General features: G+C 30.1%; 2 protein-coding genes across 2 annotated transcripts; one reads left to right on the top strand and one right to left on the bottom strand.

Moving 5' to 3' along the window:
- The first annotated feature begins 1,559 nt into the window (after positions 1-1,559).
- Positions 1,560-20,922, top strand: LOC123007646. Its single transcript, XM_044403051.1, has 6 exons — positions 1,560-1,929; positions 7,066-7,285; positions 12,756-12,891; positions 12,947-13,004; positions 15,875-16,105; positions 19,564-20,922. Exons 2-6 carry the CDS (start codon positions 7,213-7,215, stop codon positions 20,098-20,100), a joined length of 1,035 nt encoding a protein of 344 aa, XP_044258986.1. The 5' UTR covers positions 1,560-1,929; positions 7,066-7,212; the 3' UTR covers positions 20,101-20,922.
- Positions 20,917-22,810, bottom strand: LOC123007640 (adenylate kinase 8). Its single transcript, XM_044403039.1, has 8 exons — positions 22,615-22,810; positions 22,365-22,568; positions 22,211-22,310; positions 21,968-22,158; positions 21,744-21,918; positions 21,470-21,698; positions 21,252-21,420; positions 20,917-21,205 (listed from the first exon to the last, which is right to left on the bottom strand). The coding sequence occupies exons 1-8, from the start codon at positions 22,699-22,701 to the stop codon at positions 20,957-20,959; spliced, it is 1,404 nt and encodes a 467-aa protein (XP_044258974.1). The 5' UTR covers positions 22,702-22,810; the 3' UTR covers positions 20,917-20,956.
- Positions 22,811-25,292: the final 2,482 nt, after the last annotated feature.

The raw sequence follows: 25,292 nt of genomic DNA, 5'->3' as shown, positions 1-25,292 counted from the left end.
CAAGAATGTTGTAATGTAATACCCACTCCATTCTACGAAAACAAAATCCCAATCACAATAGAATTGGTCTCATAAAAGTAAACACAACTTGACTTGAACATTAGAAGCTTATGCAATTCTTTACCAAAGAAGCTTTGCTTTCTGCGTGAGTGTAGACAAATATTTGTGCTTTACTCGTCAGAAAGTTCATTCATTTTGATTCTCTCTAATGATGAAAAACTGCAGCTAAATTATTTAATTAAATAACTAGATTCGCAGAATATCTGGATAAAGTCCCAACAAATTATAGTTTTTTGTAAAGCTTTGAAGTTAGACTTCACTCGCGAGTGGTTTGAGTTTACCACTAGTGTGGTTTGGACAGACGTATTGTAGAGATGTTCCATTTATATGTGCATTGAATTTAGTTGACATCAGGAAATACGAGTATTTCACCATTGACGAAAAATAAATCCGACATAGATATTTTTCTTTTTGAAATAAACACAAAAAAACTTTTCACCTTATTAGCTTAAACTGTCAATTTAAATGATTTATATCTCACATTTTTCAGTCACGTAATGTAAATTCAAGCTGTCTGCTCTCGTGATATTAAAAGATAATCAATTTTGTTTTACCTCAGATTTTGTTTGAGCAAAAAAATATTTTTTAACAATTCTGTTTATTTATTTTCTAATTAACTAATTAATCTTTTACAATAATGCATGTATTTTAAGCAAATATTTTTCAGAAATTTACACAAAAAAATGATGTAAACAGTAAACAGCTTTCCTAGTAAAAAAATATTTTAGTAAAAAATATGATTATAAGAGTAATTTTTGTCATACACAATTCATAATATTACTTGCAGTATTTTGTTAAAAAATTCTTCACTTGTTAAGAAAAACAAAAATCGCTTATTTCTTGAAAAAAATTTTTTGAAGTAAATCCATGAATTATTTTTATTTACTCAAAAGAGTAACTCTATTTTGTAAACGGTATAGGTCGAGTATTAGTACATTATTTTATTTTAAAAATTAATAATTAGAGTAGAATTAAGAACCTATTTGAATTTAGAGATGTACAAGGGGTATTTTAAGACAGAATCAATTACAAAACCACTACAAAACTTTTTTAATTAGATATTAAACATTAATTCATTTTTACTTGGAACGTCTCCACAGAATTATTTTGCATTTAAAATTACTTAGCACAAAGTGGAAATAATATTAGTACTCGCATTCCGTGAAAAGGAAATTCTCTGGTTAAAATGAGATTCCAACTTGTAATACCTCCATTCATTAAATTTATATTTCTTTTGGGAAAAAAGTATAGTACGATAGTCTCAGGATAATGTAATGTGGTAACAATAAAGCCCAAAGAAAATTCAAAAGCTTGAAAGAATAAAGTCTTCTACTTCAACCCCACTCCTCTCCATGTGCACCCCGGAGCCAGTGTATGATTTTCAAGGGGTGACATGGGGTGAAACCCTCCCGGACGCAGCTAAGGGTCGATCTGTTTCCGACCGCTTCCGAAGCGAATCGTGAAAATACGCACGTCCAGTGTAGAACCGGCGTCGCGACGCGTCGACCGTATGATTAAACTGTGCCGTTGATTATCTCTCTTATTTCATAGTAAAACAGGTAAACAATTAAAAACTAATCTATAAACTCATCGAGTTCTGCGATTCCAGTGCCAATTTTCACGTGAGCGTGCGATTAACACGCGGAAATATTTTCATATCGAGAGATTTTGGAACGATTTCAATTATTAAAAATATGCAAACATCTCTGTAAACATATTTATTTTTCAAAGATATTTTAAAACATGTGAGAAAGCTGTGAGGTCTTAAATTGTGCGAGGAATTTCGTGATCTGCTTGGTGTTTTTTTTTGTATATTGAATTGAAAAATTGTGCGTGATTGGTATATCAGATGTTATCAGGATTTGTAAGGTATGTCCGCAATTATCTTTATTAAATTTTTTGTACATGTAACTATCATGCCCATTTTTTTTAAATTTTATCAAGAATGGAATGCTCATAATATATAAATAATTACAGATAATCGCAATTAATATAAGGTCACATCTTGGTCATTTACATTTAAAATAAGTTAAATGATTAGAAACTGCGTATTCATTTTCATGCTTTTGACGGAAGTTAATTACTTTTTGCCCAAAGGGCATTTTCTAATTATTAACAAAAAAATTTTGTTTTTTTAATTATGAGAATATGTTATGTGCGTAATTAAAAATGTTTTATACAATTACATTTTTTGTACAATAGAAGTTAAATGAGGATTGGACTGCCACCACAGGAGTTGGATTAATCCATTTCTGGAGCAATTAAAACGGGATAACACGAGAAGATAACATTTATAGCTATAGCAACATAACTATTATTTAAGCGAGTTAATGTCGTTGTAAATGGTAGAAAAATTGAGTGTAACAACACCGATTATCTTAAACAGCATATGTTTTCTCAACACAAAGCATGAATGCTTTATGTATACAATGGAAGAAACTTTTCTAATTCGCAAACCTTAGATTAGTAGCAAAAATCCCATATTCAGAAGTGAGTGACCGTAAAATTGAGTTTATTGTCTGCAATATTAACAAGAATGTTTCATCAACCCCATAATTTAATTTTCATTAAGTTACACAGTTGAGGTGAAAATCAATTAGGAATTTCGTATCTATTAACGCAAATCCTGCTGAATTTTTATGCAAATTTTTAAATCAAAATAAACATCTACTTTACTTCCTTCATTTGAAAATGAAATAGTCCACTTAATATTTTATTTTTGGAGCTTCACTGTGTAATTTTGGTAATTTATAATTTTTTTGTATATTATTTTAATCTAATATTAAGCCACGTCGTAAAACCAGTCTACAATTTGAAAGATTGATGAAATATGGAGCAGCAGCAAAACGATTTTGTCGTACTGTTTTAGCTTGTTTATGAACCAAGAGATGATTAGATTTTATTTCCCATTTCAACTGTTGATTGATTTTATCAGTTTGTACGGTTTTCCTACTTAAACCGCAATAAAATCAAAAAGCCAATAAATTTTTCGATTTTGTAAAAAAATATAGAATTTTTTAAGGCGGTATACAGGTGGGTAATAAAAATCTTTTCCCGCAGACATGTTTTTTAAACAGCAATAAATGTATACTGCGATAGTGGAAACCACTTAATTAAAAAGTGTTAAATCAATAATAAGTAATAAATATTATTTGTATTTTGCCATTTTAACGCACAATAACGCAGCAAGTAAAAGTGTAATTCGTAAGTACTTCTTAATACTTGTTAAGTAAACCACACATTTTTACATGTATTATTATAATAATAATAGATCAATGTATTTAGAAGTTTGTGGAAAAACCTTGTTTAAATCAAAATTACAGAATTTTGGTATTTGGTGATTTATTGTTATTTATTGTTACATTTAACCATTTTAAAAACCATTTACTTATTTGGAATAAATAAATATATGTCGTAACACATCAATAAGCTCTTTTTAGGAAAAGTAGTTAGTTCATCATTCCGTAAAAAAACAACTAAAATCAAAATTTTACATTTATTTTTTCTTTCTATTTTTTTACAAATGTTTTACGTTTGCACCATTTCATCACTTTTAATTAAAAGCCTTTACAAAAAGGCAATGTTTACCAATATGAGAAATCTAATTTTAGAAGAATTAAAAGTCCAAGAAATTCTTCAAAAAAAATTTTTTTTTTCTTTAATAAGAGATATTTTTGATTCTTCATTGTGCCCCTATTAAATTGAAATTACTATTTGTACATCTTAAAATGTCTCATATCTTGCAAGAACTTGTATTGTAAACAATCATTTACTATTTTTTGTTTATTAGATCTTGAAGTTCACTTGAAATTTTTCTTGTGTGATATAAAACATTCTGTATGAAACTTATATTCTAGAAAAAATCCTTTTGTTTCAATATTGCTTCATAGGTTAGAATTGTTAGAAATGTAAGTAACTGTGACTCCAAAATTGGAAATAATTACTCTTTATGCTCAAAAACAATATTGTAAATAAGATACAGTCGTATTTAAAAAAGCAATAATACTTGAGTATAAATTATTCAGTTCAAAATAAAAGAACTCAAATTTCGTACTACAAATTTCCAATAAGTGGTTCAATCCATTACAGTCTAAATTCACAAAACTCTTTCTAAGTAAGAAGTAAACTTTACTCTTAATATTTAACCGAAGTTTACTTAATACTATCTAGTAATTAATGTCTTTTTAGGTCACATTTAACAGCTGCAAGCTTTTAAGTTTTCAGCACACTAATTCAACATTCTAAAAGGTTTTTTATTTCATAGCGTACACCATTTTTTCCCCTTCAATTTCGAGAATAAGTTCAATTAAATAGAATCATAAACTCTCTTTCTTTCTTAAAAATTGTAATAAAACATTCTTTTTTTTATATTTCCTCAACTACCGGAAAACTCGACTTATAATCCATTCGTATGCATATCTTTGTTTTTTCATAAAACACAGAAACCTTACATTGAAAACAAACTCCGAATAATATTAATTTTTTTCATTTGGAACACCGATATCTACATCTATGTAAATAAAACAATTTTGAAAACAAACAGTTTACCGTTTATGCGTATTTCATCGCTCATTTATGGATTACACGGTAAAGGTAATGTATTTTCCTATGCTCTAATAAGGTGTTAAATTACATTTTGAAATCTCGCATTATCAGGGACTAAACATCACGCAAATTAAGTCTTATTAGACATATAGTTTGATGAGGTAAACACACTTGACTCAATATCAAACTCAATTAATATATTCTGCAATCATTTAAATATAAGTAACAAGCATTCATAGAAACTCATTAAAAGACACAAGTGAACGGATTCGACTCACTAAGAGCCTTTTAACGATAAATAAAGTAGAATCTGTAAGAAAGGGTTCCAGTTCACAAGACAAATCGATATCACCCTTAGAAAGATATGACACAAGAGAAGCAAAAGAAACTGATGTCATGAGAATACTCTTGAGGCAGTATTGGTAGCACAAAGTTAAAACTCGGTAAATTTATCGTTTACACAATTATATTGTTCGAATAGTTGTAATATTATGTCGAAGGCAGGGGATACAATGCTCTTTGATCGAATGCTATCTACAAGTTTCGATGTAGGCGTCTATTTATAATAAATAGGGCAAGCATGAAAAGATATAAAAATAACAACTTTAATATTATATGACAGAGGGCGATTAAAATAAAAGCATACTTTTGCATTTTTGGCTTGTTTTACGATTGCTGCCACCAAAAGTTCTGCTGAGTCTCATTTTAGGAAATTTATGCACTACCCAGTGAAGCTTTTATAGGGCTTTCTGTTTGTTTTACTGTTACAAAGAGACGTAAATTTTACAGAGTTATACTAACCCACAAATAATAATTAATTTTTGAATTAACTCGTGTTTTCTCATTATTCTATTTAAAACTTTTCTTCTACGTAATGGCTAAGTGAACTCGTTTCAATTAATTAGAGAAGTTTCACATACTGAGACAAGAGCAACACATAAAAGTAGCTTCTCAATGGGCGGTAATTGTTTTTTTTTGGGTGAAAAATTGATCACAAGTCTAAATTTGGTGCAATAGATTTATTAAAAGCGGAGGTTATTTATATTAAAATCAGCAAGTGCTCGTGACAATCTTTTTCTGAATAATTTTCAGAAGTTGAGGAGACATCTGTTTTCGCATATTTATCATTTATGAATTTCTAGACTGAGAAAATGGCGAGGGCTTGTTTAAATAGCCTGTTATAGCCATGTAGGACTCGTGAGAAATTCTCTAGAGTGGTTAGCGAATTGAGTTAACAACATGAAAAGGATTTTAATAAGCATTTACTGTCTTCCCAAAATAGACAATTTTGTCAATTTCAAAATGGAACACAACAAAAAACTTGACTCATTGTCTTAACTAACTTGTTAATTTTTAATCTTGGCATTTATTGAATTTTCAAGAAACGCAATTATTTGAGAATGCGCAAACTTTTATCTTCTTTACTGAAGAAGCAATTATTTCACTGTAAATACGTCTCCTGTTGGAATAAATTTGTTTTCTAGAATAAAATAAAGACAAATTTAAACTAAACTACTCCGTCTTGTACTCAATATAAAAAAATAGACTAGAAACTCAGTAACGAAAGAAAAATATTTACACAAAAAGTCGATCTCATTAATATTCCCTTTCTGGTTTCTCTTCAATTTTTATTACAATTATTTATTCACTGTGTTAACATCAACTAAATTTAACCCAAAATATGCATACACATAAATTACCATCACCTAGTACACGTTAATTCCCTAAGAAAACAATCTTTTAATGCTTAAACTGAACATATCGAACTGCTTTCAGACATGGGACCACTTGTTGAAAGCTTCCTTTATTATTGAATGTCTCAAAGCTTTGGTATTTCAATTTCGTCAAATTCAGTCAATTGGAAAACTGGGAAATTACTTTTTTAATTAAATAATTTTGAAAGTATTTGCCAAGTTTGCGTAACTTAAAATAAGTGAGCAAAGGCAATGTATGGTGCCCATATTTATCGCACCGGAAGTGGCAACATGGTTATTTGTCTAGGAATCAATCATTGTAGTTTACTGAACGGTTTATGATCCAATAAGAATTTAACCGCTTTGTTGCTACTAAAATTAGAATCATCGCTAAAACCCTCTACTAGGCTATTAACATATTTATTGGATATTTGCATGGACCGATATTTGTAATCAATGAAAGTTTAAGCTTTTTAGCAGTCAAAAAAACAGTTTATGTATTTTTGATGCTATTGAGGAATTTTACTCAAGTTATAAATTTCAGATCATCTAAATTTATTAGTCTCGTTAGCAAAGTCTTAACGGAGCACATTTTTCTAAAGTTTATTGATTGGACTTTACATAAATAATAATTAAAATTTCAACCGTACTAGTTTTTTTCCTTTATTTTTAATAAAATTTGTGACGTTTGTGAGGCGCAGTAATAATCACATTATGCTTTAATGCTTTCATTTAATTAATAATTCTGTGGGGAATTTATTTGCAGATGGAAGCTTCACTGAAAATTCACGGTCATCTGGCAGCTAATGGTGCAGATATTGGTTGATAAATAAAATCAGGTCATAAGAAAATGTGATCGTCTACCGAACTAAGAGCTGCGGTGGTATTACTTGCCTTCTGCACCCATCTAGAAATGGGCTGTGGCCACAGCAAAATCAACATTTATCCCAGGAAATCGAGAAATAAAACGAATAACAAAAAGTCAGGTAAGAAAAATAACAAGAAAATTGTTTACGCAAGAAGAAAAGATGTTTCAAAATATGATTTCTTTAATTCCTGTTTAAAACATATTAAAAAAATGTTTAAAGAAAAACGGATTTATTACCATGTTGTTATTGTTTTAATAATGCCTCTTCATTATTTAAATTAACATGACAGCTGTTTTTTAAGAGCAAATTAATTATTTACAGCTGGGTAATAAATTCAAAATTATTATAATAAAACCTCGTACATTTGTTCAATTATTATTGTAACTTATTAGTAAAATTAAATTAAATTTAAAATAATGATTGCTAGAAGGCAATATGAGCTTTTGGACAATATCATATATTTCGGTTACAAAGCCCCATAATATCTCATTTCTAAATCACCTCGCGTTTCTTATCGCCACTTTTCGCCTTTTTATTTTTCTTCTCTTCATTCTAAGTTTTTTATGAAAATTGAAACATCAATACGAAGAAAAACTAACAATAATAAATGAAACTGTACATCTACACGTCAGCCGCAAGTCGCAAAACAAGAGAATTATCCTTTGTTATTACGTCGTATTGATTCGTTTTAATTATTCATTTCTTCTAAACAATGGATGTGCAACGCAGATAATGACAAGTCGAACAAAATGTAATGACCTATATCAGTGTATAAGCTCGATTTTTATTTCATTTAGATTTGTTTAATAAAAAATATGACCCACTTATTAGGTGTAAAAGTCTACCGAGATGGTGTAAAGTTTAATAGAGAAGATATTTCGAGTCAAGAAGATAATTGGGTATTTCCTGTAATGGCGTAGGAAATAGGAAACAAACTCCGCAACTAACGTAAACTCATAACATTTTTAGCGAAAATGTGTTTCAGTTACAATTATAACTTTTCCAACTAATGAACATGCAAACACACCCATGAATTTTATCAACACTGTGTACTTTTTTTTATAACTTTCAAAAATTGTAGCAACAATTAAATTCTAGTGAAAAATGATTGACATTTTTGCGAATTTATTAAGATTTCTCGTGTACAAACAGGGAAAATATCGGTGTGTGTTTTTCCCTGTTTTTTTTATTAAATAAACTCGTCGCATATCTTTAATAAAATTGGAACACTGATTTCTGTTCTGGTAAATCTGATTTTCTCCGTGGCCTAGCTTATTGGCATCGATTAGAATTCGCCGTGTAACCTAATTTAGCTAATTGTCTGAAATTGCCTCCGTATTAAGCGTTTTCTTAGAGTGTGAAGCTGTCACCTGCCAAACTTGCCACATTCTAATAAATCACTGGAAAAGGTTTCGAGTGACGGCCTATTTGTGGTTGTGGCAGATATTTGGCAAAAGTCCACGAAACCAATAGCGGAAAAGTCGAAAAGTGGCTTTTGATAACAACCGGAAATGGGGATTTAATATAGATTTTTGAAGTACCGAGATATTGATTGAAACGACCACGCAAAATTTTGTTTTTTAATAACGTTAGAAAATTATTATGCAGACCTTATCTTACGCTGTAATTCCGAATTGAATTATTATTTATCGATTTATTATGAACCAAGTCTAGACCTCATCACTTGTTTTGCTCTTAAATTCACGACGCGTGAAATGTGGTGTGTAATTATTTACTTGTTGTATTAAGTGAAACTGACAAAACTTTGATTCCCTGGTGCTTATTTTGTAATCATTAAAAATAATAATAAATCAAACGCAGTGAAGTTTCGTCATTTTTATTTTTAGCACTAATTAACTAATTATTAGTTGATTGTCTTTGACATTTTACCATTTTGATGATTAATGTTTGCAATTGCTATAATGGACTGAGAAGTTCCAGTTTAAGCATTAATAATTGATAAACTTGATAATAACTGGACTAATTGGAAGTTTCATACAAGCGTGCAACTGACTGTTAACGAGATAAGACGACAGTAACAGGAGAATAGACGAAAATTTTCTTGGATTTCGGCTATCAAACAAGACTATTATTTGTCTAAAAAAATTACATACAGGGTGAATATAAAGTATGGAACCAAGCGGTTTTATTTTTAATCATTTGCCCCCAGAAAATAATAATTAATATAAATTAAAGTAATATAAAAAATGTGATCGTATTTTCAGAACAAAATTTTGTTTTGTTTTTGAGTTATGCGATTTTTTTTGTCAAAATTGCAATATATGTGATTTTTTTTTTAATTAAATATAAAGCAGATAGTTGTAATCCTTAGAGTATAGCTTTTATGAAAAAAATTATATTATAGTGGGTTGCCATTTAAAAAAATAATTTTTTTGTAGAACTCAAAAACAAAAGAAAATTTAGAAAAATTTTATTCTTGTTAAATCATCGCATTTTTATAGTACTTTATCACTCATCAATTAGTTTTTTCAAAAAATAAATAGTTTAAGCAAAAAACGTTTGGTTCCATACTTTTTATTCACCTGGTATGTACATGCATATGTACATATGTACATACGTGTGATTTTCATAAATAACACTTAAAATCTGTTTGTATTTTATAAATTGTAACTATAGAATTTATGTTATTTTAAAATGACAACAAATTAAATGCACAGTATATTATTTAAAATGGCAAGTATTTTTGATCAGTAAAAATAATAAATGCACAGTAAAAATAATAAATGCAAAACTGGAATGTCGCAAACCGTTCAAAAACAAAATTGTGGTATCAGGAGCACAGCAGTGCAAAGAGTGGCGTACGCTGATAAGACTGATTATTACCATTTGTGCACAGTTTTCAGCCCTTGCTAAAATCATTCTTACGCAGGGGCCATACATTGTTATGTAACCAAGACTGAAAATTCCTTAAATTTTATGTTATTTTGCTAATTTTGATTGAACTTACTGAACGTTATTATTTTTACTGTGCAAATTGGAGTTTTTACTGAACAAATTACATTAAAATACTGCGCGTGCTTTACTTACCATTTATTATTTTTACTGTGCAAAAATTAATTAAATACTGATCATTTATCATTTTATACTGATCAATTATTTATTTATTTACTGAGCGCTTTATAGTAATAAAGCGTAACCCGTTTAAAATTTTGGGGAAATTGTGGTCACTTTCTTTTTTAGTTTATGCTTTATTCCTTTATTGTCATGATCATTGACGTTTGAAATTTGATTTCAAAAAATTTGTGTTAAGTTAGCAATAAACAAAATTGGGTTCATAAATACGTTATGATCGTTTAACAGATTTGTTTTAATTTTTTTATCTAAATATCTTCAACTCTTTTAAAAAAGCGGTAATTTTAAAACAATACTGAATCTAATTTATTTATAATAAATGCAAGCACTTGCAGAACAGTTTCGAGCCGTGTGATATACACTAGTTTTGGTCTGACCAATTTTAAATTGTCTCAAGAAAAAAATCAAATAGTTTACACTAGAAAAATTACATGTATTCAGATTGGCAACACAATGTCCTAATTAAATTCCAAATTATTAAACTAACTCCAAATTAAAAAATGTATTCATACACCAAATTTTTGCTATGAAACCAAATCGTCAACCACAGACGGATAACCAAAATATTGTCAACAGTTGATAATATTTTTGATGGCTTATACAGGGTGTTAAAAAAATATAAAATATTTAAGGAGGTAATATACTACTCCAAAAAATTAAAGGAACAAAAAATTTTCCTAATTTTTTTGGTGATTTTTGAAAAACTGTAACTCATCGAAAAATGGTTGTATCTAGATTTTAGAAAACTATTTTGAAGCTCTAAGTCTCTAGTTTTGAGACCTTTTAGCACAATTTTTTTTTCTGTGCTACGGTTATCACGTAATCCTAAGTAATAGTGAGGAAAAAAAAATCTTAATTTTTTTGTTTTTTTTTTGTTTTGGTCCACGGACGTAGGAACTTTTGTTTAGTTAGGCTGGATAGCCTGTTTATTCATCTTTAATATGCTTTTTTCATATTCTCTTTACGTCAATTTGTCACTGAAATATCTGATTATAAAAGAAAAAAGATCCTTTTGTCTTTGATCATCGATATCTCAGCAACAATAACCACACAGAGAATATAAAGGTAGTGTCAAAAACTGGAATAAATGTCTCCTTTTATAACTTTTTGAAAAATTTTTTCACCCTCAACATTGATTTAAAAGAGAAAAAAATAACTTTTTGCGTTGTTTTAGTAAATCTACTGCGTATTCACTAATATTAATGGGGAGACTATTGTTTTTAGGTGTTTTTACAGCTTAATGTACGACCCCCCTCATTTCCCTGTAAGTTTCTAAATTGATCCATCAAACCGACGTCTCGGACCGATTGATCAAAGTTTTACAAAAGAATTAAAGGAACAATTGTACGAGTACATATTGTTTCTGAATATTGTCCAATCTTCGTCAAAATGAGAAAAACATTTTTTTTTTCAATTAAATTTTATTTTTTTGAGGATATTTGCGGCAGCTACGCTTTGCGCACTTATGTTTAGTAAAATACTTATTTTGGTTCATATTATTACCTTCTTAAATATTTGACACTCGTTTTTTAACACCTTGAATAGTACAAAGTACATCAATGGAGCTGTTTCCGAACGAATGCAAATTCAACGTTTCTCTAAGGAGTACCAAAAAATTATTTGTTCAAAATTTGCATATTTTCCCTTACTTCATTTATAACTGGTCTGCTTATTAATACTTCTACAGACTTGTTAGTTTAAATTAAATTTAGATAGTATACTTATATTATAATTAAATTAGTATAACAAATAATAATAATAATGAATAATAAATTAATCATTTCGAAAAACGTGTTTTGATCCACGAAATTTATTTCTACTCCTACATTAGACAAATTGGTCAATAACCAACATAACTGGTCAATAGCATGTCATCGTCCTGTCCTCATGCGTGACAGTTTATATAAATATACACAGATGTTTCTTCACAGACAAACAAAAACCCAACAAATTATTACTAGAAACAAAGCATTTGCCACCGTATTAGAATAGTTGTTGTGGACCCAAAAGAAATTTTTATAGGTCCTAAATTCGTCTGAAACTTGCGATAAAAGCCATATCACTGTCCTATCGATTTCGTTTCCTAATTTTAGCCAGCAACAGTGCCATCATCGAGCCATTAGCGTAGACGAGGGTTTAGTATGTTGAAGTTTCATGCTTGTTTGAATTTTCCACTAAATAACATGATATAAATATGTGGTTATTCCTACAACTTCTTAACACTCTAATAATTTTACACATTCCGATTTTGTTCTATTGACCCAATAAAATCCGAAACTTAGATTACGTTTAAAATGGCAAGTTTAAAACTTACACAATCGATAAATTTCCGACTCTTCATTCCCAAAGGATGCATAAAAGCTTTAGCGCAAGACATTTTATGAGATGTGAACAGGAAATGCGTTCTTTACCTTGGAATTTTCTGGAAAAGCTACTAAATTATTTCGATATTAAAGTGGTAAAGTACATTGTTTAAAACAATATTTTGTTTCAGCAACTCCTGAAAAAACAGAAGCGGAAGAAGAAGAAGGAGTAGAAACCGATTTGGAAAATAACGAAAATATCGAAGACTGCGAAGCGAGGAAAACAATCAAAGTGAAGCCTTTTGGTGGACCCCTCTTAGCTCAAGCGTAATGCTCTTTCAATCTTTCATTTTAGCCAATTGTGATTGATTTCTGTTTCTAGAGAAATTTCAACAAGTCAGCAGGATTTTTTCAAAATGTTAGACGAAAAAATTCAAAATGTAAGTAAACTATTTTAAATCTTGAAAATTACCGAAAAACTGTTTACGGGCCATAACATATTCAGTTTATATTTTATAACTCTCTTGTGAATTTTAGCCTACCTATTTTTACTTTTTGAGGTTAATTATAGACTGAAATAAAATCACACCTTTACTTTAAACATTTCACAACGGTATTTATTATTTATTTACTTCAGAAAAATCCGAGAAAGTTTACAACATCTAAGCCCACACTATAAATTTCTTATTAAATTTAAGTATTAACATGGACACGGATTATGTTGATCCGTTATAAAAGCAGTTTTAAATATTTAGCTAAACTTCTCTTTATTTCGCTTCGTATATTTGGGTTTAAAATTTCATTATGCAGGTTTGCCTTACCCTTAAAATTTGTCTTTCTAATCAGATTTATATTTCCACTCCACAAGATTGTGTTCGGGCCACAAATTGCAATTACTCTTATTCAACTTGCAAAAGTCTCTTACAACTTTAAATCAAATTTAAGTTTTTAAAACATAGAGACCACGGCCAATGTCGCTTTCAAGTTCAAGATAAAAGAGAACAAAGTGATATGTGGGATAGAAAACCAAAAAAAAACATAACCCACCTTATTTTCCGGTTAAAAATGGTAAAAAAAATTTTCATTGACACTTCTTGGTCGTAATCAACATGATTTTCATAAATAATTGGTTAATGTCAATCCTTTTTTCATAAATTTTATGGTGCGGGGCGGGGAATTCAAAGAAATTATTGTTACCTATTTATGAATTAACGTACGGTATATACAGAACATAGTAAAAGTTGTAAGTCTTGTGATTGGCCCATTTGAGGTCGGCCATCATAATAATGTTAGAAACCAATGACTTTAGATTTTGGATTAACCCAAAAATTTCATTCGCTTGATTAATTTCAATGTGATTGGTCCCACTTAGGTCCGCCATTATTATATGTAACGTGAAAAACTAATCATTTAAGAGTTTGAATTAATTAAAAAATCTAATGCAATATTGGTTCATTTAAATTTAGATTTATTCAATAAAATTTATTAACGAAGATGTTTTAGTAGATAAAGTCAAAAATGAGTTAATCATTTTTATCTCGTTCACTTAGAGCAAATTTTTTTTCACTATTGAAATAGTTTTTATATAACAAATTTTCTTTGCAAATGACATCTAAATGCATATTTTAATACAGGGTGTCCCAGCGAGTTGAAAAAATCCATTAGTGACCTTTAAATGGTAAAATAAAAAAAAATATATAGGAGATTGTTGATACTAATCTAGTTCATCGCCTAAAATTATTTTCAACTATACAGCGTGTCTCAAAAATAAATTACTATACAAACTTGTGTTTTTTTAATGAAACACCATATGTTTTTTAGTGTTTTTAGATGTAGATTTTTATGATGTTTTTAGGCTCAATTTTTATTGGTCGATTTTGCTTAGTTTTAAAAATAAGACGGTTTTTTTGACGAAAACATGCACTTTCTAAAAATTTATGACACAAAAACTAAGACATCTAGAAATATTATTTTTCACTACCGCAAAGAAGAAGGTACAAGCTATAAGGTTGTAACATTTTTTTAATGTGTTGCATTTGCAAACATAAAGAAATGAAGGCGTTTGTTAAAAGTTTAATAACTTAAAAAATTTAAATGGAACACCCTATTTATTGTTTTTGCATTTAAAAGATTATTAAATTGTCTTTCTAAGTTATTTACTTTTAGGTGTTTATAATCATTATCTAAAAATATATTTAACGTTAAACATTAAAAAAAATTACTATTGTTTCAGTAGCCTAAACGTGTACAGTTGCACAAGAGATGGAAGAAATATTACTTAATAATCGCATTTGTGTTAAACTGAATCCATTATTCTTTATTTTTACAATAAAATAATTCGAATTTTAAGATTTATAACGACTTTTACAATTTCTGGATAAATCAACGGATAAGTGATCTAGATATTGATAGGCACTGTTGCCGCAATTAATTGAATGTTAAATATCTTTTCATTTATCAATTCTAGACATCAAAAGTTTATTTTTTTAGATAGACAATTTATCAATCTATTAAATGCAAAAATAAAAAATAGGATGTTTCATTTAAAATTTTTAAGTTATTTAACTTTTAACAAACTTCTTAATTTATTAGTCTTTACAAAAGCGAAACAGTAAAAATTGCTACAACTTTAAATTCTGTACTTCTGTACTCTCTTACTTTGCAGAAGTAAGAAATAATTTGTTCTAGCTATCTTAATTTTTGTGAAATAAATTTTTAAAAAGTGCATGTCTTTGTCAAAGAAAACATCTTATTTCTAAAACTAATCGAAATCGACTAATAAAATTTAGCGCAAAAACATTGATTTAAAAGGCTTCATCCAAAAAAAAAAAAAACATACGGTGTTTCATTTAAAAAAACACAAGTTTGTATCGTAACTTATTTTTGGGACATGCTGTAGGGTTGAAAATAATTTTAGGTGATGTACTAGATGCACTATCAATGTCCTATACAATTTTGTTTTAATTTTACCAATTAAAGGTCACTAATGGACTTTTTCAACTCGCTGGGACACGCTGTATGGGCGGTTTATGTATAAAATAAAAAGATATGTTTTATTTAGATCCTTCTGATAAAAAAATCTTCTATACTTTATGTCTTCCATTTAAAAAAAAAGATCTGCATTACAACTATACAAATTTAGAGCCAAGTAATTCCACTATTTCACGCAAAAAAATGAAAAATCTACAACTAAATCCTTTTATCTTAAGATGCACTTTTCCTTCCTTTTTGCTCATTCAAACTGAAGCCTCATTGTTTTGCATTTTATTGATTTTTCAGTTACAAACTATCTTTGTTTTTGCACATATAGGGTCCCGATTACAACTCAGAGAGTGAGTCTGAAAAAGCGGCCGAGGCAGCCAGATTAAGTGCGCTTCTCAAGGACTGGGAAACAGCGAGTGCGGGCTCTAGGTCCCTGCCGGCGACCCCCAAACGTCGCCCCAAGCCTCCGCTTGCAGAGAAAATTCGTTCTGATGGCGTGCGATCTGCTGAAATCGCCAGAGACGGACCTCGACCCCCAGAAAGGGGCTACGTCTCACAGGTACAAAAAAATTCCTGGTTAAATTCCAACTCTCGGTGATGCTTAACCTACAAAATCGCTATTCGACCAATGTTTGAAATGCTCGAGGGCGTCATATAAAATATTTAACTGCGAAGTTACTTTTAGGAACAAATAAATTGTAAATGGGATGATTCGAGACGAGGGAGAAACAGGTGCCACAGGGTTGTAAAATTTTCAATAAATTTAAAGGTTGGAGTAATAAATGAAAAATTCAATTCGATAACATCTGGAGATACGAGATGAAAGTTTTCTTGTTAAAGTGCAGGAAAAGCTTGGGTTTTCTTTGGCTTTTATCTAAAAATTACTTTTTCTGAAGCAAACAGAAAAGTTAGGTCAGTTAATTAATTACACTCAAATAATACAAGCAAGCATTTAACGACAGTAACATTTAACGAAATCGAAAATGAATTAAAAAACAACCAATGTATGGCTCAAATTTCTTATTGATATTGGTTTTGTAATTAGAAATCTTCCACCGTACCAAAGTCATGAATTTATAACAAGAAACAGTTTCTGATAGTTTATAGTCATAATAGAATAAATATCCTTTCAAAGTTGTAATCAATAAACTTGGGAAACATTTTCAATATACCACGAGTAGACTAAATTACGTCAAAGTGCTTGTATTTGGACTAAGTAATAGAAGCAAGGTTATAAATAATAGTTATGTACTTTAATTTTCCATTATCATTATTTTTCAGATTAAGATTGACAAAAAATTACTTACAAGCAATATTAATGTTTGTCAAACGTTGTGACAATAATTCAATTTATCACTAGGATCTAATAGTCGTGTTCTGGTTACGACTTTATCCTGGAAGGATAATGTCGTTATTAAGATTCCAGTGGAGTTTGATATGAACGGAATCCGCACTCTTTATTCCTTAAGGCGAAGTTATATCATGAATACAGGACATAGAATGCATGTGGCACTCTCTGGAGCTTGAACGCATTCAGAAATTGTCACGCTACAAAGTCATATGAATAAAATAAGACATGAAGCAGAATCTAAAGTCGTTTGAAAAATAAAAATAAAATTGTGGATTAAGTTTCGCCAACAAGGTAAAAAATCATTTTCCCAGGCATTTTAAGCAGTTTTAAAGTAATGTTTGCGACGGCTAAGAACAGTTTCAGAGATAAATAAACAATCTGTTGAAATTGGTGGCCTGGAGCTACGAAAAAGATCCATGTTTGTCCACTGCAAATTGCAATTCAGATTCTCGTGTTCACGTACCTATTTAAGTGAAACTAACTTGTTTCTGTATTTATTTATTTGTACCATCTATATGTAAAATTCATAAATGCTTACAATTTTTGCTTATCCATGCTTGAATATTTCATATTTTATTCATTAAATTTTTCCAAGTTTTCGGCTTTTAGAAAATCTAGAGATTGAAGATCAAAATCTATTTATAAAAATAAGAAAAGTAATGTGTTACATAATGAAATCTCTTTTGTGCTATATGTTTTCTTTTTCTTTTGTATAATTGAAAAATGCATAACCCAAATTTTTAAGGATTTCATTTATTATGCTTATTTTTTGCTTATTTTTTTACATAGGTCTTAAACAAATTTTAATTCGATAAAAAAATTTAAAATATTAGATTTAATTTAAAGTCAAATATCTCAGCGACAAATCGACGTAAAGAGAATATGAAAAAAGCATGTTAAAGGTGAACGAATATGCGATCCGGCCTATGCATTGACTTAGCTAAAAAATAATTCCCACGTCCGTGGACCAACAACAACAAAAAATTAGATTTTTTTTCTCACGCTATTACTAAGGATTGCGTGATAGATAACCGTAGCACAAAAACATTTTCTGCCAAAAGATCTGAAAATTAGAAACTTAAAGCTTTAAAATGTTTTGTTTTTAATTTAGATATGACCATTTTTCGATGAGTTACAGCCTTTCAAAAATCACCAAAAAAGGAAAATTTTTTGTTTCTTTAATTTTTTGGAGTAGTGTTTTATAGTTACTTACTTTTTTATATTTAAAACAAGTAAGAGATCTTGTTTTTAATAAAACATAAAAGCGTCATTATGTTAATTGGAATCAGGCGTCAGATTAACTGATCACGTGACCAAATTGAACCAACCAGATGCTAAGATTTACGGGTTAACCGCGCATTAACTTTTACCAACGGATTAATTTTATAATTCGTATTTAATAAACCGACCTTAGGGATAATGTAGTTACTTTAAAACCTAATTAAAATGTAGACAATTTATTATTAATGAAGGAACAAATAAAATGAGCACTTGATGCATTCTTGAAATTTTTATTGTTGTTGTATCACAAAAAGTCTAAAAACTAAATTAGTTAACCATTCTTTGTACTACATTTGGTTATTCGATTAAATTTTAAAATTTATTTTGCACTGTGCTATATGTTTTCTTTTTCTTTTGTATAATTGAAAAATGCAGATTTTTTTACATAACCCAAATTTTTAAGTGTTTCATTTATTATGCTTATTTTTTGCTTATTTTTTTAAAACAACACAGCTCTTAAACAAATTTTTATTCAATAAAAAAAATTCAAAATTTTAGATTTAATTTAAAGTCAAATATCTCAGCGACAAATCGACGTAAAGAGAATATGAAAAAAGCATGTTAAAGGTGAACGAATATGCGATCCGGCCTATGCATTGACTTAACTAAAAAAAATTCCCACGTCCGTGGACCAACAACAAAAAAAATTAGATTTTTTTTCTCATGCTATTACTTAGTGTGATAGATAACCGTAGCACAGAAAAATTTTCTGCCAAAAGATCTGAAAATTAGAAACTTAAAATTTAAAATGTTTTTTTTTAATCTAGATATGACCATTTTTCGATGAGTTACAGCCTTTCAAAAATCACCAAAAAAGGAAAATTTTTTGTTTCTTTAATTTTTTGAAGTAGTGTTTTATAGTTACTTACTTTTTTATATTTAAAACGGATAAAAGATTTTGTTTTTAATAAAACATAGAAGCGTCATTAAGTTAATTGGAATCAAGCGTCAGATTAACTGATCACGTGACCAAATTGAACCAACCAGATGCTAAGATTTACGGGTTAACCGCGCATTAACTTTTAACAACGGATTAATTTTTCATTCGTCTTTTATAAACCGACCCTAGGGATAATGTTGTTACTTTAAAACCTAATTAAAATGTAGACAATTTATTAGTAATGAAGGAACAAATAAAATGAGCACTTGATGCATTTTTGAAATTTTAATTGTTGTTGTATCACAAAAAGTGTAAAAACTAAGTTAGTTAACCATGCTTTGTACTACATTTGTTTATTCGATTAAATTTTAAAACTTATTTTGCACTGTAATGACCTCTTTTCCCGTCGAATTCGGGCGTAAATTCATTATTGACAAAACGCCAAAAATTATTACATTCACCCAACCGTTACTTCTCGCTAATATCCTCTATGTTCTACTTCCAGATACCACAAAGTGTGATTCATCAATCGTACGGTGTAACACAAGTACCCTATAGACATGTAAATTATCCACCCCCTAACTACATCACCCAAAACCCTCCCCAACAAATCTCCTATCCATCCGCGATGCAATACCAGGCCATTAGTCCAATGTACACCAGTCAACCCACCTATCAACCTCCCCCACCACGGCAGTACCCCAGCTATAACCAACACGGAAGTCCCATTAAAACCTATATGAACAATTCACCCAAACACATTCCTTACGACCAACCAACTTATAGTCCTAGTCATAAACTGTACGGCCCTCCTGTTAGCAAACCAGTCTACAGCAACGGAGAGGTACTGCAACAGCAGTTCTACAGCCAAATGCAGTACCAGCAGTACAAGGAAGCAAGGGATCAAGTTTTACAGAACCAACAACCTACAGGCTTTAGGATGCAGAGGAGTTACCAAAGCAGTGTTACCATACCTATAGTAGTGCAAAATCAACAAAACGACATGAATGCACTGCACCGGAAGCAGTACGAACTCACGTGATCATATCTGTAAATTTTAGGACTTGCTGTTTTGTGTACCTCTTATAGAATTCAAAATAGAAAAATCAGGAACAAATATTTTGATTGTCTGAACAATACGCCACCTATTGGACTGATTGAAAGGTGGCGAGTCACATTAGTTTTGTACCAAACTGTACTAATAAAATATTATTCCGTGATTTTTGTTTTTAAATGAAGATTGTAAATTAAAGTCTATCGATTGAATTTATTGGTAATTTAGGGCAAAACGAGTTGATTTGTTACTTTGAGAGAGTGATGTACAAAGTAATATAATTTTATCGTTTCGTGGTAAAAATAGCGTCGAAAGATAATAAATTGATTTACACACTTCAATACCGATGGAAATATATTGATGTAATTAATTGTTAAAATGTCTGTTAGTTCAAGATGAAAGGGTGCTTTTAATAGAATTGTTTAAATCCGTGGAAAGTGATTAGATTCAACTAAACATAATAATTGGTTTCGATATAACTATGCGGACTTTGTTGTGCTTAAGCTTTACAAGATTAAGTATCAAATCAACTGAAACCTGTAACAAATAGAAAAAATATATTATACATAAATATACATAATTGTTAGACAAACTCTTTAAAATGTGATAATGTAGATTTAGTGTATAAATGTTTCATGTGAAACGCCAAACAAGGCTCGATTTTGCTTTCATTTCATATACGTATCATCGCAATAAATTTCATTTTTTATATTATCGTAACAGTATTAAATTTGTTAAGTATCCATGCCATATCAATATTTACAAAAACAATTTTATAGAAAAAATATTTGTTAAGATTAGCTTTATGTTCTAAATAAAATATGACTGCAGATGAATTTTTATTTCACAACTTTGTGTTGTAACAGTCCAAAATTTGTGACGGAATTGGCGAGCAACAACAGGCGTCTAAAGACACAGAACTGCTAGAAACATCAACGAGAGGTCTTCGAGGGTTGTGAGGAGATGGTGCTCTCGAAATAATGGCAATGATTGTTTCATAAATCCAACGTTCAGCTTGGTCCCCATTTACACAATGAGCACTTGCACCACAATATTTTTTCAAGTCGCCATAATTCTCACAATAGTAAGAGAGCTGAAAAATGTGAAAAACTGGTACAAGAAATGTAACAGTTGTTTACCTCGGCATCAATAAATTCTTTATTATCTTTTGGATGTGGTTTCAATTCTTTAGTCACTTCAGCCTCTGGGTGTTGTTTAATGTTTGTAACTGAACCTGTGTGGACATTGATTTTTCGATTTAAAAGTCTTTCTTTACAAATCGAAAGATCGCATTCAAGAAATATGACTCTACAACACAGCAAACATGTTGATTTATTTTAAAAAATTGTTTTTCAACCTGTTAGGGGGTGTGTAAATACAATCCAAGAATTCAAAATCCCGTTTAGAGAACGGAAAACCGGTTAAAACCCAGCCGTGTTCTAAACAATCGTCTTCTAAAACTCTCTTATGCACAACTTCAGCAAGTAGTTCAGAATGAAAACAAACTTCATTCTTACAGTTGCGAAGTCGTTTCCCCAAGTCGGAGTCTGACATCCAAGCCTCGCAGATCAAGTGTTCAAAATCCACTTTAATCAAAATAAAACAAATTTTTGTGATGAAGAAGGAATTACCGTGGATAAGACCAAGTCCTTCGACTAGTAATTTGGCTTGTGTTTTCCTGCCTGAGCCTCGAGGACCTAATATTAAAACTCTGGGTTTGATGGCATATTTTGCCGGTTTAATGTTCAAAATTTCTATACATTCTGTTACGATTTCTGATAAGCTGCGCTGTTGAAAAAACACTTCCTAAACAGGAAAATATAGAGTCAATGTTAACATGCGAGGTTAAATATACTCGTAAAACATGTTTGAAGGCATTTCTTAGCCCTAGAATAGTTCGTCGGTATTCGGGCCATTCTGCAGAGACATGGCAGTACAGTAATTCTGTCAAACGAGGCTGAAATGAAGGAATAAGGTGGATAACATGAGTCGGAAGAATCCCAAGCTTTAGGAGAGCTTTGGCATCGTTTTCATTTTTAATACAATCTTCAAAAACAAGGAAATTGATTATAATATTTTTAGGATTCCAGTGACAAACCGACAAGTATCCAGCCATTTTCATATGCATTATCGGTTCTAACAAAGTGACCAATATATTTAGCCCTCAAGTCAGGACTTCGTATTTCTGAACGTCCGCTCTAGAAATTTGTTTACTTTTATTTTTTTAATTTTTAATATTGGTGGGTTCTTACAAAGGTAAGTAAGGAATGTTCAGTAATGACATTTTGTTTTGTAATTTCAGCAATCGCATTTGCAATTTCTAAGCAGTTTACTTTTGGAGAACAAAGTATGATGACTCTTGCTGTGTCTCGGTTTCTAGCAGCATTTATTAGGATTTGTTTCAGAAATAAGACGTGGTCATCTGGTTGTTGTATCACAAGTTCTCTGGCTAATTCCTAAATTTCGAAAATTGTAAAAATTTGTAAATTGGTGGATACTGACATGAAATAATTCGAGGATTCTGTGTTTCTCCAAAAACGGAATTTGCCAAGGAGGTAAATGAAGAGGCCTTTTTGTTGCATCAACCATTTTGACTTTTCTGACTTAATAGCTACTTGATAAAATATTTTATTTTTTAAAATAACATTATTTTTTTAAATTACATCATTGAGATACAGTTTTTTCGCAATTTACAAAATAAAAAAAAAGTAAAAATTAACGTTCAAAAAGTAGAAATTCCCAAAATTGGGAAATTTTTAACGCGTTTTTCTACGAAACTATAAGACATAGAGCAAAAAGCTAAAAACCATTAAAATTTGCTTCAAATTATCTATCCAACAGCGCAAACCGAAAGTTGCTCCGGGTTATGATTCCGGGTACAGAGCCATTTTTAGTATTTTTTTAATTTGTATCTTAAAAACTATGGGTCCTAGGTCAAAACGGTTTGTACAGGCGTGTTCTCCGGTTAATTCTAGTTTTTCATAAGAATAAAAAAAAATGATTTTTGGGCAAAATCGGATAAGTATAGTGCTTATGCTTTCTAGCCTTATTCTTAATTTTATTACTCAATATTTCAAAAACTATGCATCGCAGAGTATTCTAACTTGTTGCATCGTGTTCAGCGCGTAATTTTACGTCTAGAAAACCATATTTCAACCGTTTTTACGATTTTTAGTAAATTGACTATTTTTACGATTTTACTACCGCTCATCTTCAAAAATTCAAAAAATTAAAAAATTTTGAAACTTGTCCCAATGGCGTTTTATGCACTTATTTGAGTCTTTAAGACCTCTAGAAATGTAAAAAACGTTAAATGGATCAATTTTAAAGTTGAAAATTTTTTTGATTTTTGTCGAGATTTTGGTCGATTTTTGCCACCCGGAGCGGTCTATTGGCAATAACTCCGGACTTATTGGAGATAACTTGTTATATTTGGTACCGTTGGAAATAAAATGTAATTTTCTATCATATACAAAAAAGATCAGTGCTCTACGATAAATAGTTTACGAGAAAATTTGTGATTAAGTCAAAAATATCAAAAATTTAAATACGTCTATAACTTAAAAACTATTAGGAATTTTGCAGTTTTCTTGACGCCAATCGATTCCTCGAAACATTTTACGTAGGTTTACGTCAAAATATTATATCATTGAGACACAGTTTTGCCGCAATTTATAAAATAAAAAAAAGTAAAAATTTGTCAACACTTTTAAAACTTGCAATTGCCAATACCTCTAGAACTAAAAAAGTTATTGAGACTCACTCAAAACCGTTTCGGTGGTTTTTAGGGGGAATCAAAATGGCATGGTAAGTGACGCTCCTCCACCCACCCTTCAAGCCGCAGCCACCTTAAGTTAAAAATTTTAAATAGCACGACCCTACTTGCGATATATCGTTGAAAAGCCCATAACAAGCGCTTTTCAAAAATGTCATACAACAGCCTATTTGGTAAAGTTATTTTTCCAATTATTCAAAAACGAAGACGTTAAATTTTCATTTTTTTTACTATATTCAAGGGTGGGTGAAGGTGTGTCACTTATCATGTCATTTTAATTCCCCCTAAGAACCACCAAAACAGTTTTGAGTGATTATTAATAACTTTTTCAGTTGAGAGAAATTGCCGATTGCAAGTTTTAAATTGACACAGTGTATAGTACTAGTTTTTCATAAGCATCAAAAAATGTAGATTTTTTGGTCATAATCGGATATAGTGCTTATGCTTCTGGCCTTATTCTTAACTTTATTACTCAATATCTCAAAAACTATGCATCGTAGAGTATTTTAACTTGTTGCATTGTGTTCAGTGGATTTTGTGGAAAATCGCCCAAAATTTCGACAAAAATCGAAAAAATTAAAAACTTCAAAATTGTCCATTTGCACTCTTGGATGTTCAAAAAACTTTATAAAGCACAAAAACATTGTAAAAATGCGAAAAATAAATTTTTGAAAAATTTTGTGTAAAATATATTGAAGGAAATTATCGGCGGCGGTGGTGGCTCAGCGGCATAAGGTCCCGCTTTCCAGCAGGTAGGTCCAGAGTTCGACCCCCGGTCAAGTCGGCAATTTTTCTCAAATTCAAATATAATTCAAATAAATGTCAAAAGAGGGCGGGCTATGGAGACAAGCTGCTAACAAATTTTTCACCAAAATTTTGATTTAGTAATTTCCATTTAAAGAAAAAACAGAGTACACACCAAAACTTCCCAAAGCTACAACAAAGAAACAAGTAAACAAATAAATAAAAACATCAAATAAATGTTTTTTACACTCATATAAAAAAATTATTGTCAGTACTCTAATACAAACCGGGTGGGTTGCCATATAAATTTTTTTTTCCAAAACTCAAAAACTGAAAAAAATTTCGAAAAATGTTATTCTTGATAAATAGTCACATTTTAATTGTAGTTTAAGCTACACTATTTTTTTTTTTTCTTAAAGTGGTTAGTTTACGAAAAAAAAACGCTTGGTTTCATACTTATAACTACACTCAGTGTTTTTTTGGCCATACAATATCCTCAATCCGTTTAATGTAATGCGAGACTCTTGTACCTGGAGCCAGTCCACAGGCTTTAGCAAAAGAAGTAATTCCAACTATATCATACATGCACAAAATATCATCACCTTCGTGGTATATCTGCATCGATCCCCAGCGACCCCCTTTTAAAATTAATTTTAAATTG

The sequence above is a fragment of the Tribolium madens genome, unplaced genomic scaffold, assembly GCF_015345945.1.
Source record: "Tribolium madens isolate multiple individuals breed KSU strain unplaced genomic scaffold, Tmad_KSU_1.1 Scaffold_3;HRSCAF=73;Tcas5.2_LG2, whole genome shotgun sequence".
Classification (NCBI taxonomy): Eukaryota; Metazoa; Arthropoda; class Insecta; order Coleoptera; family Tenebrionidae; genus Tribolium; species Tribolium madens.
This window is presented reverse-complemented; position numbering and strand designations above follow the sequence as displayed.

What these genes read in the sequence shown, in the direction of transcription:
- LOC123007646 (XM_044403051.1), top strand. Translation starts at nt 7,213, where the DNA reads ATGGGCTGTGGCCACAGCAAAATCAACATTTATCCCAGGAAATCGAGA. An exon ending in GGACCCCTCTTAGCTCAAGC is followed by an intron (nt 12,892 to 12,946) that starts GTAATGCTCTTT and finishes TTCTGTTTCTAG; the next exon opens with AGAAATTTCAACAAGTCAGC. An exon ending in AAAGGGGCTACGTCTCACAG is followed by an intron (nt 16,106 to 19,563) that starts GTACAAAAAAAT and finishes TTCTACTTCCAG; the next exon opens with ATACCACAAAGTGTGATTCA.
- LOC123007640 (XM_044403039.1), bottom strand. Translation starts at nt 22,701, where the DNA reads ATGGTTGATGCAACAAAAAGGCCTCTTCATTTACCTCCTTGGCAAATT. An exon ending in CCTTCAAACATGTTTTACGA is followed by an intron (nt 21,919 to 21,967) that starts GTATATTTAACC and finishes TTTCCTGTTTAG; the next exon opens with GAAGTGTTTTTTCAACAGCG. An exon ending in AAGAATTTATTGATGCCGAG is followed by an intron (nt 21,206 to 21,251) that starts GTAAACAACTGT and finishes CACATTTTTCAG; the next exon opens with CTCTCTTACTATTGTGAGAA.